General features: G+C 47.1%; 1 protein-coding gene across 1 annotated transcript; it reads right to left on the bottom strand.

Moving 5' to 3' along the window:
- Positions 1 to 4590: 4590 nt before the first annotated feature.
- Positions 4591 to 17819, bottom strand: LOC149466118 (uncharacterized). The gene is made up of 7 exons (XM_089672807.1): positions 17700 to 17819; positions 17065 to 17148; positions 15185 to 15376; positions 14977 to 15100; positions 14778 to 14875; positions 14574 to 14682; positions 4591 to 9284 (listed from the first exon to the last, which is right to left on the bottom strand). The coding sequence occupies exons 2-7, from the start codon at positions 17134 to 17136 to the stop codon at positions 8206 to 8208; spliced, it is 1674 nt and encodes a 557-aa protein (XP_089528933.1). The 5' UTR covers positions 17137 to 17148; positions 17700 to 17819; the 3' UTR covers positions 4591 to 8205.
- Between the last annotated feature and the right edge of the window lie 40 nt (positions 17820 to 17859).

Raw genomic sequence — 17859 nt, 5'->3', positions numbered from 1 at the left:
CCAATGAACATCGGATAGGCCAAAAGATCATAATGTGATCTGCTTCCATAAGACATGAGGCTAGAACCTGAAATGCATTACTGGAAAAAGGGGGAGGGCTATTTATACAGCAAGAACTAAACCAAAGGAAAGGGAGGAGCAGAGACAAAATACATAGAACACTTAAAGGCATATGACTTACAGTCAGGTCCATAAATATTGGGACATCGACACAATTCTAACATTTTTGGCTCTATACACCACCACAATGGATTTGAAATGAAATGAACAAGATGTGCTTTAACTGCAGACTGTCAGCTTTAATTTGAGGGTATTTACATCCAAATCAGGTGAACGGTGCAGGAATTACAACAGTTTGCATATGTGCCTCCCACTTGCTAAAGGACCAAAAGTAATGGGACAGAATACTATTCATAAATCAAACTTTCACTTTTTAATACTTGGTTGTAAATCCTTTGCAGTCAATTACAGCCTGAAGTCTGGAACGCATAGACATCACCAGACGCTGGGTTTCATCCCTGGTGATGCTCTGCCAGGCCTCCACTGCAACTGTCTTCAGTTCCTGCTTGTTCTTGGGGCATTTTCCCTTCAGTCTTGTCTTCAGCAAGTGAAATGCATGCTCAATCGGATTCAGGTCAGGTGATTGACTTGGCCATTGCATAACATTCCACTTCTTTCCCTTAAAAAACTCTTTGGTTGCTTTTGCAGTATGCTTTGGGTCATTGTCCATCTGCACTGTGAAGCGGCGTCCAATGAGTTCTGAAGCATTTGGCTGAATATGAGCAGATAATATTCACGAAACACTTCAGAATTCATTCTGCTGCTTTTGTCAGCAGTCACATCTTCAATAAATACAAGAGAACCAGTTCCATTGGCAGCCATACATGCCCACGCCATGACACTACCACCACCATGCTTCACTGATGAGGTGGTATGCTTAGAATCATGGGCAGTTCCTTTCCTTCTCCATACTCTTCTCTTCCCATCACTCTGGTACAAGTTGATCTCGGTCTCATCTGTCCATAGGATGTTGCAGAACTGTGAAGGCTTTTTTAGATGTCGTTTGGCAAACTCTAATCTGGCCTTCCTGTTTTTGAGGCTCACCAATGGTTTCCATTTTGTGGTGAACCCTCTGTATTCACTCTGGTGAAGTCTTCTCTTGATTGTTGACTTTGACACACATACACCTACCTCCTGGAGAGTGTTCTTGATCTGGCCAACTGTTGTGAAGGGTGTTTTCTTCACCAGGGAAAGAATTCTTTGGTCATCCATCACAGTTGTTTTCTGTGCTCTTCCGGGTCTTTTGGTGTTGCTGAGTTCACTGGTGCGTCCCTTCTTTTTAAGAATGTTCCAAACAGTTGTATTGGCCACGCCTAATGTTTTTGCTATCTCTCTGAAGGGTTTGTTTTGTTTTTTCAGCCTAATGATGGCTTGCTTCACTGATAGTGACAGCTCTTTGGATCTCATCTTGAGAGTTGACAGCAACAGATTCCAAATGCAAATAGCACACTTGAAATGAACTCTGGACCTTTTATCTGCTCATTGTAATTGGGATAACGAGGGAATAACACACACCAGGCCATGGAACAGCTGAGAAGCCAATTGTCCCATTACTTTTGGTCCCTTAGCAAGTGAGAGGCACATATGCAAACTGTTGTAATTCCTACATCGTTCACCTGATTTGGATGTAAATACCCTCAAATTAAAGCTGACAGTCTGCAGATAAAGCACATCTTGTTCGATTCATTTCAAATCCGTTGTGGTGGTGTATAGAGCCAAAAATGTTAGAATTGTGTTGATGTCCCAATATTTATGGACCTGACTGTATATTGTAAAGTGCTGCACAAACTGTTGGCACTATATAAATCCTATATAATAATAATATGACAGTCATGTGAAACATGACAAACATATATGTAAAAATATATGTTAAAATTACTTTTTTTATATATTAAAAAAAATCTGAAGAACATATTTTTTAAAAAGGATATATTTTTTAAATATATTTTTTGTATTTTTTTTTAACATATAAAAAAGTAATTTTAACATATATTTTTACATCTATTTGTAAGTGCATTCCAAAAATGTGGATTTGTATTTTTAAAGACATGCAGTGTATTTGAAATGTATTTTTTAAAATATTTTTCATATATTTTGTAATAAAAACACATTTCAACATGCAGTATATACAGTCAGGTCCATAAATATTGGGACATCGACACAAATCTAACATTTTTGGCTCTATACACCACCACAATGGATTTGAAATGAAACAAACAAGATGTGCTTTAACTGCAGACTGTCAGCTTTAATTTGAGGGTATTTACATCCAACTCAGGTGAACGGTGTAGGAATTACAACAGTTTGCATATGTGCCTCCCACTTGTTAAGGGACCAAAAGTAATGGGACAATTGGCTTCTCAGCTGTTCCATGGCCAGGTGTGTGTTATTCCCTCATTATCCCAATTACAATGAGCAGATAAAAGGTCCAGAGTTCATTTCAAGTGTGCTATTTGCATTTGGAATCTGTTGCTGTCAACTCTCAAGATGAGATCCAAAGAGCTGTCACTATCAGTGAAGCAACCCATCATTAGGCTGAAAAAACAAAACAAACCCATCAGAGAGATAGCAAAAACATTAGGCGTGGCCAAAACAACTGTTTGGAACATTCTTAAAAAGAAGGAACGCACCGGTGAGCTCAGCAACACCAAAAGACCCGGAAGACCACGGAAAACAACTGTGGTGGATTACCAAAGAATTCTTTCCCTGGTGAAGAAAACACCCTTCACAACAGTTGGCCAGATCAAGAACATTCTCCAGGAGGTAGGTGTATGTGTGTCAAAGTCAACAATCAAGAGAAGACTTCACCAGAGTGAATACAGAGGGTTCACCACAAGATGGAAACCATTGGTGAGCCTCAAAAACAGGAAGGCCAGATTAGAGTTTGCCAAACGACATCTAAAAAAGCCTTCCCAGTTCTGGAACAACATCCTATGGACAGATGAGACCAAGATCAACTTGTACCAGAGTGATGGGAAGAGAAGAGTATGGAGAAGGAAAGGAACTGCTCATGATCCTAAGCATACCACCTCATCAGTGAAGCATGGTGGTGGTAGTGTCATGGCGTGGGCATGTATGGCTGCCAATGGAACTGGTTCTCTTGTATTTATTGATGATGTGACTGCTGACAAAAGCAGCAGGATGAATTCTGAAGTGTTTCGGGCAATATTATCTGCTCATGTTCAGCCAAATGCTTCAGAACTCATTGGACGCGGCTTCACAGTGCAGATGGACAATGACCCAAAGCATACTGCAAAAGCAACCAAAGAGTTTTTTAAGGGAAAGAAGTGGAATGTTATGCAATGGCCAAGTCAATCACCTGACCTGAATCCGAATGAGCATGCATTTCACTTGCTGAAGACAAAACTGAAGGGAGAATGCCCCAAGAACAAGCAGGAACTGAAGACAGTTGCAGTAGAGGCCTGGCAGAGCATCACCAGGGATGAAACCCAGCGTCTGGTAATGTCTATGCATTCCAGACTTCAGGCTGTAATTGACTGCAAAGGATTTGCAACCAAGTATTAAAAAGTGAAAGTTTGATTTATGATTATTATTCTGTCCCATTACTTTTGGTCCCTTAACAAGTGGGAGGCACATATGCAAACTGTTGTAATTCCTACACCGTTCACCTGATTTGGATTTAAATACCCTCAAATTAAAGCTGACAGTCTGCAGTTAAAGCACATCTTGTTCGTTTCATTTCAAATCCATTGTGGTGGTGTATAGAGCCAAAAATGTTACAATTGTGTCAATGTCCCAATATTTATGGACCTGACTGTATATATATATATATATATATATATTGAAATATATTTTGAAATATATTGAATATGGCCAAAATTGTAGCATTTCAAATATATGGAAATATATTTGGAAAGAATATTTTTAAAATATATTTTTCTTCCATATGGGTATAGGCAGGGAGTTTAAAAACGCATTTCAACATATATATATTTATTATATATATATGTGTGTGTATGTATATTTATATATAAACTTTTTTTTTTTTTTTTAAATATTGAATACAGCCAAAATTGTAGCATTTCAAATATATAGCAATATGCTTGAGAAGAATATTTTAAAAATATATTTCAAATATATTTTTCTTCCATATGGGCACCTCCCGCACCAACGCCAGGAGTCTGCTGGCCCCTCCCACCTCCCTGCACCAAGGCCAAAAGACAGACCTGGTGATGAAGTCACTGGGTCTCAAAAGAGATATCGCTGGGAATATAGGTATGTAATAGGAGCAAGGCAGGAAGGGTGCCAGGCCTATGAATCCATTTGCGAGGTCAGCACTTTAAAAATGTTGCAGTGGGTGGGACTGGGAATTCTTGCTACACATAAAGATGCTGGATTAGATGGTGTTCCCAGATCTCCAGCAAAGAAGACATTTTTGATGCAAAATTAGGATTGTTTAAAAATCGACCTACACTAATGAGACGGATTAAACAAAGGCCGACACACAATCTTACCTTATTGAGATTTGGATGGAACCCACCCAGTGGGAAGAAGACAACTGGACACACACAGGTTGAAATGTTTTATTGACATTTTTTTCTGAATAAATTAAAGGAAGGCTTGCCCAGAATTGCTCCTCCTCTGGGTTATGGGTCACTCCGGCCAGAACTGATATTTAGATGTAGGAGAAGCAGGGGTGGACTGACCATTTGGAAACTCGGGCACTGCCCGAGGGCCCGGGGTCAGTAAGGGGCCCCATGAGATGCCCCTGGTACCTTTTTCATAGGCTTTTTTTGAGCAAGGACACAGGGGCCCCATGATCCCCTATTGCCCGGGGGCCCCATGAGTTGTCAGTCCGCCCCTGAGGAGAAGTAACCTCTCTGGTGGTAAAGTAGAGATTGACTTTAGGAAACCAGAGAGAGTGGCTCAGGCCTTCAAGACCATCTGGGTGGACTCACCCCTTAAGCTCCTCCCCCACTGGCCTCTCATGTGACTACGATGGTGATCTCTCTCTCTCTACTACCAGAGATTCAATGGTGGCTGCTGAAGGAAGAACATGTCGCACTGGCTGTGTTCACATGGTGGAAGCCTGAGTTGGATACTTTTATTCACTTTCTGTCCTGGTGACACCCAACACATCCTGAAACATAGGGTGTCACTGGGATAGGAAATGAGTGCAAACATTTCCAATTCGGACAGCAATACGAACCTGACAGGTGTTCTAGACTCGGCCTTCTCCTACCAAAACTAAAGGAGGTTTGCCGGGTGGCCTGGTGGCTGACAGTTATCCTTCGATGTAGCGGCACCATGTCACCTCTGGCCTTTTAGAGTTTTAAAGGGATTGTCCACCTTAATCTGAGCCTTCCATTACATGTAAACGTGGAGGGGTAGTGGATCTGGACATTCCGAGCAATTGTTCAAACTGGTACAAGGCAGATTTGCCATGATACTAGCAACTCTACCACCCAAACCTAGGCACACCGCCCGAAACTCACATCCCACAATGCTCAGCTACCAAAGAGGCGAGACTCCAGGGTGGGCGTGTCTGAGCCCTGTCCAGAACCGAGGGTGCACAGGGCCCAGATTCAAGAGCTCCTGGAGTGGAAACTAGTTTCACTTTGATGTTGGAGGCCTGACTTAAAAGTGGTTGCAAACCCTTACATGTACCCACTGAAGTGACTGGTACATAAGTTGTACCTCTTTATCTGCGGTCTTCTTCTTTCTGCATTCATTCAAAATCCAAACTTTTTTAAAGCTCGTCTGAGTTGTCAGGAAAAAGGGGGCAGAGAGCTGATGCTTTACATTGCAGTGAGGAGAGCTCTGAGAACTGATTGGAGGGGAGAGCCCCCCCCCCTTCTCCTTCATACAGCTCACAAGAACAGAGCTGTGGCTGTCGATCTGCCGGAGCTCCGTCCCGTCACCATTTTATCTCTTGGTGTCAGAAGAACTTGGCAGAAGTGAGTCATGCTGATAACAGAGGAAAGGAGGCAGCAGACAGAAATGACACTTAGTGCTCTGGACTGAGACAAGTACACACTATAGAGGGATATGCTTTGTTCATTATTTCATGTCTGAGGTTTACAAGCACTCTCTTCTCTACATCCATTCAAAGCCCAGATTTTACACAGCTTGTCTGAGCTTTCAGAAATCAGGGGGCTGGGAGCTGAAGTTACACCCTGCAGAGCTCAGTAAGAGCTGATTGGAGGGAAAGGAAGGAACAGAGCTGAGGCTGTCAATCACAGGCTGTGTACTGGAGCAACCCCGTGTCGAAGCTCTCTCAGCTAAAGTTACACTCTGCAGAGCGCTGATTGGAGGGAAGGGAAGAAACAGCTGAAGTTGTCAATCACATGCTCTGTGCTGGAGCAGCCCTCCCCTGTGTTGAAGCTCTCTTAGCTGAAGTTACACTCTGCAGAGCTCAGTAAAAGCTGATTTGAGGGAAGGAAAGGAAGAGAGCTGAGGCTGTAAATCACAGGCTGTGGGCTGGAGCAACCCTGTGTGCTGAAGTTCTCTCAACAAAAGTTACACTCTGCAGAGCGCTGATTGGAGGGAAGAAACAGAGCTGAGGTTGCCAATCACAGGCTGTGTGCTGGAGCAGCCCTCCCTTGTTGAAGCTCCGTCATTTGATTTTACACTCTGCAGAGCTCGGTGAGAGCTGATTGGAGGGAAGGAAAGGAACAGAGCTGAGGCTGTCAATCACAGGTTGTGTACTGAAGCTCCCTCCCCATCACCATTTTTCTTTTGGTGTCCGAAGTGACTCATGCAGAAAGGTGAGGAACAAGGCAGCAGACAGAAAGGACACATAGTGCTCTGGATTGAGACAAGTACACAGTACAGAGGGATGTGGTTTGTTCATATCTCTCTGGATTGAGACAAGTACACAGTATAGAGGGATGTGTTTTGTTCATATCTCTCTGGATTGAGACAAGCCCACACTATAGAGGGATGTGCTTTGTTCATATCTCATGTCTGCGGTTTACAACCACTTTTAAGAGCTAAGCTCCATCAACTGCCACTGCAATTCCCCTTTCATTGTGAGCAATAGTTTGCAGGGTTTAGCTAAGCAGAGCTCCAGTAGCAAAGCGAAACTAGTTTCAGAGAGACACTCAGGGGAGACAGTTCTGGCTTATGGGGTTAAAGTGTTACTAAACCCACAACAGTACAATCAGTCTGTAGATGCAGTAAAGCGTGCTGGTTATACTCACTGTGGAACCTAAGGGGCTAATCCTCTGCATTGTGTAAAAAGGCTGTTTGATCCTGACTGCTCTGTTCCTCCCACTGTTCAAGCGACCATTTTTTTTTCCCCTGATAAGACGGAACCGTAGGCAGTTTGCACATGCTCCGTTTGGTGTGTATTGCCAGAGAGGTTTTCTTTTTTTCTTGGGAGAGTGCATGTGATCAGCACTGGGTCCAGGGAGAGCGGATATAGTGAATGCGGGGTCCGGGGAGAGTGGATATAGTGAATGCGGGGTCCGGGGAGAGCGGATATAGTGAATGCGGGGTCCAGGGAGAGCGGATATAGTGAATGCGGGGTCCGGGGAGAGCGGATATAGGGAATGCGGGGTCCGGGGAGACCAGATATAGTGAATGTGGGGTCCGGGGAGACCGGATATAGTGAATGCGGGATCCGGGGAGAGCGGATATAGTGAATGCGGGGTCCGGGCAGAGCGGATATAGTGAATGCGGGGCCCGGGGAGAGCGGATATAGTGAATGCGGGGTCCGGGGGGAGAGCGGATATAGTGAATGCGGGGTCCGGGGGGAGAGCGGATATAGTGAATGCGGGGTCCGGGGAGAGCGGATAAAGTGAATTCGGGGTCTGGGGAGAGCGGATATAGTGAATGCGGGGTCCGGGGTTTAGTAACACTTTAATAGCTGCCATCTTGTATTCTCTGCCCGGAGCTCATGGCAAGCTACATTCCAAACAATCTCCAGGAGGCGGGGCAGTGGCACGGAGACACCGCAGAGCTTGGTGTTCTGTAGACGTTCGCCCACCCTTCCTCTGTGTAGGACATCAGGACCACAAGATGATGAGCATTACTCTACGAATGTTCTGGAGGCAACACGGGTCCCGTGCCTCCATATCCGTTGTGTAGCTGTTTGCCCGGCATGGTCCTTTGGCTTTCTGTATCATCTCATTTCAAAGCTGCCCTTAAATGTGATCAGAGTCTACATTTATGTTTTCCGAGTCACTCCGGATGGTCCCGTACGTGAACTTTTTGATGGCTGAGGAGGTGGGCCTTCTGGACGAAGCTTTTGCCGCAGTCTGTGCAGGAATATGGCTTCACCCCGGAGTGGATGCGTTCGTGCTTCACCACGTCTGACCGCTGCTTAAAGCTCTTCCCACACTCAGAGCATGCATAGGGCTTCTCCTCCGAGTGACTCTTCTCATGGCGGACTAGAACAGCTTTATCTGTAAAGCTTTTTCCACACGTTGAGCAGGAGAAGGGTCTGTAACCAGCATGGAGCTTCTCGTGCGTGACCAAATGGGACTTCTGAGCAAACTGTTTCCCACAATCGGAGCAAGAGTAAGGCTTCTGCCCCGTGTGCGTGATCTCATGCCGGATGAGATTGGACTTGCCAGAGAAGCTTTTCCCACACACGGAGCAGGAGTACGGCCTCTCCCCTGAGTGGAGCCTTTGGTGCTTGACCACGTCTGACTTCTGCTTGAAGCTCCTCCCGCATAGCGAGCAGGCGTAAGGCTTCTCGTCTGTGTGGAAGCGCAGGTGCGTCAGCAGGTGGGACTTGTTCTTGAAGCACTTGCCACACTCTGGGCACGGGTGAGGCTTTTCATCCGTGTGGGACCGCCAATGCCTAACGGCGTTGGATTTCTCTGAGAAGCACTTGCCGCACTCAGAGCAGGAGTAAGGTCTCTCCCCTGTGTGAGTCCTCCGGTGCTTAGAGAGCTGGGAGGCATCAATGAAGCACTTGCCGCACTCTGAGCATGGGTAGGGGCGCTCTCCCGTGTGGATTCGCCGGTGCTTGACAACATCTGCCTTCTGCTTAAAGCGTTTGCCACATTCAGAGCAGGAGAAAAGCCTGGTGCCATCGTCCGTTATTTCTACAGGGATAAGTTCATCAGGTTGGGTGAAGCTTTCCCCTGACTCGGACGAACGCGGGTCATCGGGGGGTCGCCCACCATGTGTAGAATGAGCCGATGACAGTTCTGAATGGAGATTTGAGCTCATGGAGACATACTCATCCTCTGCTTTACACACCTGTTTGATGATGAGATGTTCCTTCACTGTACCACCACTGTATCGGCCATCTGTAGAAGATAAAAGAAGAGGAGACCATGATAAACGTTGAGATGGTAGCAGACCATAAATAAAGGCTTGTACCAAAGATCAAAGGAAGCCAAGACTTAGTATGTAGGTCCTCAAGCTTTACCTTTGAGAGCTGTGTATTTGATAGGCCCCAGATGGAGAAGTCAAAGAGAGAGACAGTGCTTTAACCATCTATTCCTCTCCCAACTCCTACCCATGAAAATGACAGGAAGTGGAAGAAAATCTCTCCAAATCACTGTCTTAGACAGTTTACACTGGACCAGATGTCCCAAGTGGAAGAATTCCTCAACTCCTGCTCCGACGGCAACTTATTTTGATCTCTCATTACTTGATGATAATGGTCACCAGGACAGAGAAGAGAGCGAATCTCATCAGAAGAGACATGGACAGCAATAATAACTTCCATGCAATATCCAAAATAAAAACATTTTGGCTTTACATATATTTGAACTGAAATTGCCTCAAGGGACATTAAGAGGAATTTGTGATTAAAAGCAGAAAATGTAGAGTGGAGACACACGTGGCTGGAGTAGGTCTTGAACCAGTTCCAAATTGCATTACCATTTTCACCAACAGAAGGCCCTTACTACAGTGTCTAGGTCACATTCATTCCCAAGTTCACATTATCACTTTTTATGACTTAAATTTTAGGTGACCTTTGGGTTTTTTTGGATTCTGGTTTTGCTACACTGCTCAAGGTGGCATCTTCTGACTTAAAGGACCTCTAGATTGCCATTCTTCTCTGTGACTATGATGAGTGGTACCAGTAATCAGCATAGAAGAGTGAGAGTGGGCAGGCAATGGCTTGTGCTATTGCATTTGAAAGCGTTTAAATTGGAGAACCTAAGGTGACTCACACGAACTCCCAGAGCCAACTACAGAGTAAGTCCACTTTCATGTTATGGTCACAGGATCTGGTATCGTGAGGGATCTAAGGTATTCTACAATGCTTATATAAAATAATTATGCATCATGGGCACACTCCCTCTGAGGAAGTGTAAGCACACGAAACGCGTTAGGGAGGTGCCCCTGACCATTGTACCTATATCGCAAGGCCATCCTGACTGACACCCAGTGGTCATATCGGATCCGGATGTAAGTTTATTTTTAATCTGTATATGCTGGAATTTTGTGAATTAAAGACCTACTGCACTATTGGAAGCTTTCTCTGGGCTCATCATTTCCATGGGAGCCCGCTTTTGAAGGTTCCTGATGACCTGGATTGGTGTGTGACCTCTCCCTCCCCCCCTGGTGACTGGCATGGTGGAAGTTTAAAGAGCACACCTAGATTGATGACACCTAGTGGCCTACATGCTAATGACATCTTCATGGTATTACAAGTCCAGAGCACCAGGAGCAGGTCTTAATTGCTCCACGCGCAGCTAATGCGCTATCTGGTTAGTGTAATGTTTGTATACTTTCAAGAGCACAAGAGTCACGGTTATCCCTCTATTGCGGATTTATGAACATTTGCACATAATCACTTTGTTGTACCACTATATATGGACCAAGTTGCTGGAATATGATATTGTGCAATTTCTGATCTATCTGATTCTATATATTTTTTCATCTATCTGATTCTATATTTTTACATTAGCGCTGCATACTTATATTATATTTCTTGTACTGGGTTTTAGAGGTTGCCTTTTATGCTAGGAGCTTTATATTATTGTTCTCAGCGCTCAATTACCACTTTTTATATTCCACAACGCTTCCTGGAGCCAACTGCAGAATAAGTCCAGTTTCACTTTATGGTCAAAGGATCTAGCACCTTGGGGGATCTAAGGCGTTCTACAACGCTTCCTGGAGCCAACTACAGAATAAGCCCAGTATCACGTTATGGTTGCAGGATCAGGTAATGTGAGGGATCTAACATGTTCCATAACACTTCCTGGAGCCAACTACAGAATAAGCCCAGTATCATGTTATGGTTGCAGGATCAGGTAATGTGAGGGATCTAACATGTTCCACAACACTTCCTGGAGCCAACTACAGAATAAGCCCAGTATCACGTTATGGTTGCAGGATCCGGTAATGTGAGGGATCTAACATGTTCCACAACGCTTCCTGGAGCCAACTGCAGAATAAGCCCAGTTTCACTTTATGGTCAAAGGATCTAGCACCTTGGGGGATCTAAGGTGTTCTACAACGCTTCCTGTAGCTAACCACAGAATAAGCCCAGTATCACGTTATGGTCACAGGATCAGGTAATGTGAGGGATCTAACATGTTCCACAACGCTTCCTGGAGCCAACTACAGATAAAGCCCAGTTCATGTTATGTTTGCAAGATCTGGTAATGTGGAGTGTCACGTGTGCCGCCGCTCACGCCCTTCCCCCCCCCTCGCTGCACAGAGCCTTGAAGCAGGCTGTGCGGGATAACAGGAGGGGAGCGCTGCGGCAAGGGTCACAGCTTCTCCGGCAATTCAGCCGGAAGAGCTGTGACCCCCCCACCGGGAAATCCTGGCGGGGGTCGCTGGGAGATCTCTGCTCACGCCCAGCGGGCGCGGGGCTTCCCGCGCTCTGCGCCCCCAGTGACAAAGGCTACACTCACGAGAAGCACGGCCTGAGTCAAGGGGGTGTGCTTCCTTGCCCCGGCAACGCGGCGCTGGACCGGCCGTTGCTGGGGCAACCCGGCAGTGTCCCGCACGGCTTTAAAAAGGCCGGCGCGGGAAAAAGCCGCCCTCTTTGTTCCTGTGCACGCTGCTGGAGTCGCCTACCTCCCTGGAAGTCGCTGGGAGGCCCGGGAGGGGGGACCGGGCCTCCGCAGCCATTCCCGCTGCGCACTCTGCAGATCCCCAAAAGGTCAGAACTGTAGCCCTCTGCAATACCTCAGGGTTGGGAGTACCCACTGCCCTCTGCTGAATGCCCAAGGTGGGAGCCTCCGCAGCCATCCCCGCTGAGCGCTCTGCATGAGCCCCCCTCCTCAAAGGTCAGAATCCACAGCCATGACTCCCGCTGCTGTTCCTAGCCACTGCGAGGGCCCCTGCCTACTGATCGCTGGGCCCCTGGAGAAGCTGGCCGCTGTGAGGGCCCCTGCCTGCTGATCACTGGGCCCCTGGAGAAGGGGGGCGCTGCCTGCTAACCGCTGCTGTCCCCTGAAAAGCTGGCCACTGTGAGGGGCGCCGTCCTTCGCTGAGGGTCCCTGGGAAGCCGTCCTGTCTGCTGATTGTTGGGCCCCTGGGAAGCCGCCCTGTCTGCTGATTGCTGGGCCCCTGGGAAGCCATCCTGCCTGCTAACAGCTTTGTCCCTGGAAGCCGCCTGCTGCTGAACGCCCGTAAGTCGCCTACCCCCCTCTGGAAGCCGCCTGCTGCTGAGCGTCCGCAAGTCGCCTACCCCCCTCTGGAAGCCGCCTGCTGCTGAGCACCTGCAAGACGCCTATCGTAAGTGTCCCTAGAAGCCATGAACTGTCCCTATTGTGCGCATAGACCACCCGTGTCCTGAACTGTACCTATTGTGCGCACAGACCACCCGTGGCATGAACTGTCCCTGTTGTGCGCACAGACCACCCGTGCCCTGAATTGTCCCTATTGTGCGCACAGACCACCCGTGTCCTGAACTGTCCCCCATTGTGCGCACAGACCACCCATGTCACAAACTGTCCCTATTGTACGTACAGACCACCCGTGTCATGAACTGCCCCTATTGCACGCGCAGACTACCCTTACTTGAACCGCCCCATGGCGTGCCTGGAGTATAGCTACCTGTGATGCCCCTGAGTGCTTGAGCCATCGCTACCTGCTGAGTCCCCGTGAGCCCGATGTCCCTAGAAAGCTGGGTGGGAGCTGTGCTGAGGCCAGACTCCACAGCTAAAGTCCCGTTGAGTTCCCATGAGCCTGATGTCATCCCTAGCACGCTGTGTTGAGGCCAGACTCCACAGCCCAAGTCCCGTTGAGTCCCCGTGAGGCCGATGTCCCTAGAAAGCTGGGTGGGAGCTGTGCTGAGGCCAAACTCCACAGCTAAAGTCTGGCTGAGTCCCCGTGAGCCTGATGTCGTCCCTAGCACGCTGTGTTGAGGCCAGACTCCACAGCCCAAGTCTCATTGAGTCCTCGTGAGCCTGATGTCGTCCCTAGCACGCTGTGTTGAGGCCAGACTTCCCAGCCTAAGTCCCGCTGAGTCCCCGTGAGCCCGATGTCCCTAGAAAGCTGGGTGGGAACTGTGCTGAGGCCAGACTCCACAGCCCAAGTCCCGCTGAGTCCCCGTGAGCCCGATGTCCCTAGAAAGCTGGGTGGGAGCTTTGCTGAGGCCAGACTCCACAGCTAAAGTGCTGTTGAGTCCCCATGAGGGAACTAAGGTATTCTACGATGCTTCCTAAGGCCAACTACAGTGTAAGTCTAGTTTCATGTTACGGCCGCAGAATCTGGTAACCTGAAGGATCGAAGGTGTTCTACAACGCTTCCTGGAGCCAACTACAGAGTAAGTCCAGTTTCATGTTATGGTCGCTGAATCTGGTAACCTGAAGGATCTAAGGTGTTCTACAACGCTTCTTAGAGCCAACTACAGAGTAAGTCCAGTTTCATGCTATGGTCACAGGATCTAGCACTGTGAGGGATTTAAGGTGTTCTTCAATTCTTCCTAAGGCCAACTACAGTGTAAGTATACTTTCATGATATGGTCGCAGAATCTGGTAACCTGAAGGATCTAAGGTGTTCTACAACGCTTCCTCGAGCCAACTACAGAATAAGTTCAATTTCACGTTATGGTCACAAGATCTAGCACTGTGAAGGATTGACGGTGTTCTTCAATGCTTCTTGGAGCCAAAAACAGAATAAGTCCAGTTTCACGTTATGGTTGCAGGATCTGGTAATGTGAAGGATCTAAGGTGTTCTTTAACGCTTCCTGGAGCCAAGTACAGAGTAAGTCCAATTTAATATTATGGTCACAGGATCCAATACTTGGAGGGCCCAAAGTGCTCTGCAGGAATTCCTAGAGTCAACTATGGAGTAAGTTCAGCTTCATGTTATGGTTTCAGGATCCAACACTTTCCACTCTCAAACACTTTGATCTAGAATTTGGGGAATGCACAACTCTCTAAAGAAGCATAAAAGCAATCACAGAAAAAAGTAAAGAGATAAACCACCATAACTAAAATGATGGGAGGAGAAAAAAAGGGCTTAAAAGGGATGCATGGCTCCTGACTTTAACCCACTGAGCACATACTGTCCCCCCATTGCTGTCTACTGACAGAGGAGGGGGGAGAAGAAAAGATAGTTGCACTGACTGAACAAGGAGGACCTGGGACTCTTCTCTGGATTTAGTGTTTATTACTCACCTGTGCTGATCTCTGGAGGGATCTCCTCCTCCTTACATGTTTGCTCACCCCTCATGTACATCTCCTCATCGTCTATAGGTTCAACTTTAATAACAATGAGGTCTTCATCCTAAATGTTAAACAAAAGAACTTCAGGTTCAGAAAGTCAGGTTACAGAAGTGAAGATTTAATTTGGTATTTGCTGAAACCTTCAGATCCACCTACCTCATAATCCTGAGGGATCTCCTTATGTTCCTGTGTGGAATCCCGGGAATACGGAGGACGGGGACATCTCTCTGGGGTATTTCTATTTCTGGATCCATCTGTAGGAAACACACACACTGACTGAACACATTGTTTCTGTGTTTATCAGATGATGGGGGATCTCCATACTGCTCTCTCCTTAATGAAAGTCTCCTCTTACCCGGTGATGTGAGGGTCGGCCAGTTCTCCATCATGACGTCCTTGTAGAGGTCCATGTGTCCTTCTAGATACTCCCACTCCTCCATGGAGAAATAGACAGTGACATCCTGACACCTTATAGGAACCTGACACACACAATGATAGTCACCATCCAGACACATCCCTTGTCTGTTACTGGAGAATGTCCCAGAATTCCTGGCAACGCTCACCTCTCCTGTCAGTAGCTCAATGATCCTCTGGGTGACTTCCAGGATCTTGGTGTCATTGTTTCTCTCAGGGGTCAAGGAGGGAGATGGTGGTGGTTCCATGATTGAGCTCTGCCTCTGATTCCATTTTTTGGAGACACGGGGTTGGCTGCTGGATTTCATGTGATTGTTGAATTTCTTCATCGGTCCATAATCCTAAGCAGAAAAACAGATTTTATTCACTTCTTACAGCAACACAGATATAGCACTGTGAAGGTGTGTACATTCTTATTACAAGTTATTATTAGAGATAGGAGTGACGTCATGTGACCTCCCAGAATCCTCCTCACCTCTCCGGTCAGGTCTGTGTTATATTGATAGAGATGAGAGTGATGTCATGTGACCTCCCAGAATCCTCCTCACCTCTCCGGTCAGGTCTGTGTTATATTGATAGAGATGAGAGTGATGTCATGTGACCTCCCAGAATCCTCCTCACCTCTCCGGTCAGGTCTGTGTTATATTAATAGAGATGAGAGTGATGTCATGTGACCTCCCAGAATCCTCCTCACCTCTCCGGTCAGGTGTGTGTTTTATTAATAGAGATAACAGTGATGTCATGTGACCTCCCAGAATCCTCCTCACCTCTCCGGTCAGGTGTGTGTTTTATTAACCACTTTCCTACCGGGCACTTATACCCCCTTCCTTACCAGGCCAATTTTCAGCTTTCAGCGCTGTCGCACTTTGAATGACAGATATGCGTGGTCATGCAACACTGTACCCATATGAAATGTTTATCATTTTTTTCTCACAAATAGAGCTTTCTTTTGGTGGTATTTACTTGCCGCTGGGGGTTTTATTTTTTGCGCTATAAACAAAAATAGAACAAAAAATTTGATAAAAAAGTTTTATTTGTTTCTATTATAAAATTTTGCAAACAGGTAATTTTTCTCCTTCACTGATGTGCGTTGATGAGGTTGCACTGATAGGCAGCACTGATGAGCACTGATAGGCAGCACTGAAGGGCACTGATAGACGGCACTGATAGGCAGCACTAATGAGGTGGCACAGATAGGAGGCACTGATAGGTGGAACTGATAGGCGGCACTGATGATAGGTACTGATAGTCAGCACTGATAGGCGGCACTGCTGGGCACTGACTGGCGCAACTGCTGGGCACTGACTGGCACAACTGCTGGGCTGCATTGATGGGTGGCACTGATGGGCACAGGTGGGTGGCACTGAGGGGCACAGGTGGGTGGCACTGAGGGGCACAGGTGGGTGACACGGATGGGTGGCACCGCTGGGCACTAGTGGGCGGCACTAGTGGGCGGCACTGCTGGGCACAGGTGGGTGGAACTGGTGGGTGGCACTGCTGGGCACCGATCATCAGTGCCCTGATGATCGGTGCCGATCCCTGCTCTGACAACTGCCGGTTCTCGGCAGTACTTTCCTCACACTCTGACAGCGTGAGTAAAGTGCAGCCGAGAACCAGCAATTGCATTTCCCTGTGATCAGTGTGTCATTGGACACGGCTGATCACGTGGTAAAAAGCTGCTGTGATTGGCCTTTTACATCACGTGATCAGCTGTGTCCATAGGACACAGCGATCACGGAGATCGCCGGGGGCGCGCAGGACAGCGCGTTCTGCGAGTACGGCATATGACGCCCTCCCAGAATGAAGCCGTCATTCAGCAATCTGCGGTCGGCAACTGGTTAATAGAGATAAGAGTGATGTCATGTGACCTCCCAGAATCCTCCTCACCTCTGCGGTCAGGTCTTTTATTAATAGAGGTGAGAGTGACATCATGTGACCTCCCAGAATCCTCCTCACTTTTCCGGTCAGGTCTGTGTTTTAATAATAGAGATCAGAGTGATGTCATGTGACCTCCCAGAATCCTCCTCACCTCTCCGGTCAGCAGGTAGATGATCTCCAGGGTGAGGCTCAGTATCCTCTCAGTCAGTTGATTATTTTCCATCAGGTAGGAAATCTAGAAGATCAGAAATACTGTACTTCAATGCAACCCCCATACTTTGGGATGTTTCTTGCTCTCTGATGTCATGCAGAGCAGTAGGGAACAAACGGAAGTTGAAAGTGTTGGTGGTGGGACTTTGCACCCCTGCCGCACAACACAGCCAGGTCGGTGACCTCACCTTCCTTCAGAATAGATAAGCAGTACACCTCAATCACCAATTCCCTGACCTGTGATAGGACAGCAGTGAAGCAGAAGGTACCTCCTCCAAGGCCCTGCCTCTACCACCACCCCACAGCTGTAAGCACGCTTACTGTGTTAGACTGACACACCGGGCAAAACAATACGAACCCGATGGCTTATAGCGCTGAGTTGAGGGGAATAATGGTAGATAACATAACAACAGATTCAGGTGCGTATATTTGCTGTATTAGATTTAAAATACATGAAATAAATATTTTTTAAAATGCAGAACTGGAGAAAAAGGTGTTTTTATGTCAGGAAACCATTTCTATGTCTATTTTGTAAATGAAAAATAAAAAGCACAGATAGAAATGTGAATTTCTCACCTCCAGCTTCCTCTCCACCAGTAACAGTAACCCTCCATATCACTTCCGGGGTCACTGTCCATTCACTGTCATTTCCTGGCCTGAGCAGCTCAGCAGTGGCCATTTTGTCGGAGTCCAACAACGCGGACATACACTTTCCTCAAGATATTCCACCCCCAGA

This window comes from Staurois parvus, unplaced genomic scaffold (assembly GCF_062004578.1).
Source record: "Staurois parvus isolate SC_StPar_1 unplaced genomic scaffold, SC_StPar_1.0 ptg000132l, whole genome shotgun sequence".
Taxonomy (NCBI): Eukaryota; Metazoa; Chordata; class Amphibia; order Anura; family Ranidae; genus Staurois; species Staurois parvus.
Note: the sequence above shows the minus strand (reverse complement) of the source record. Positions and strands in the feature narration are given on the sequence as shown.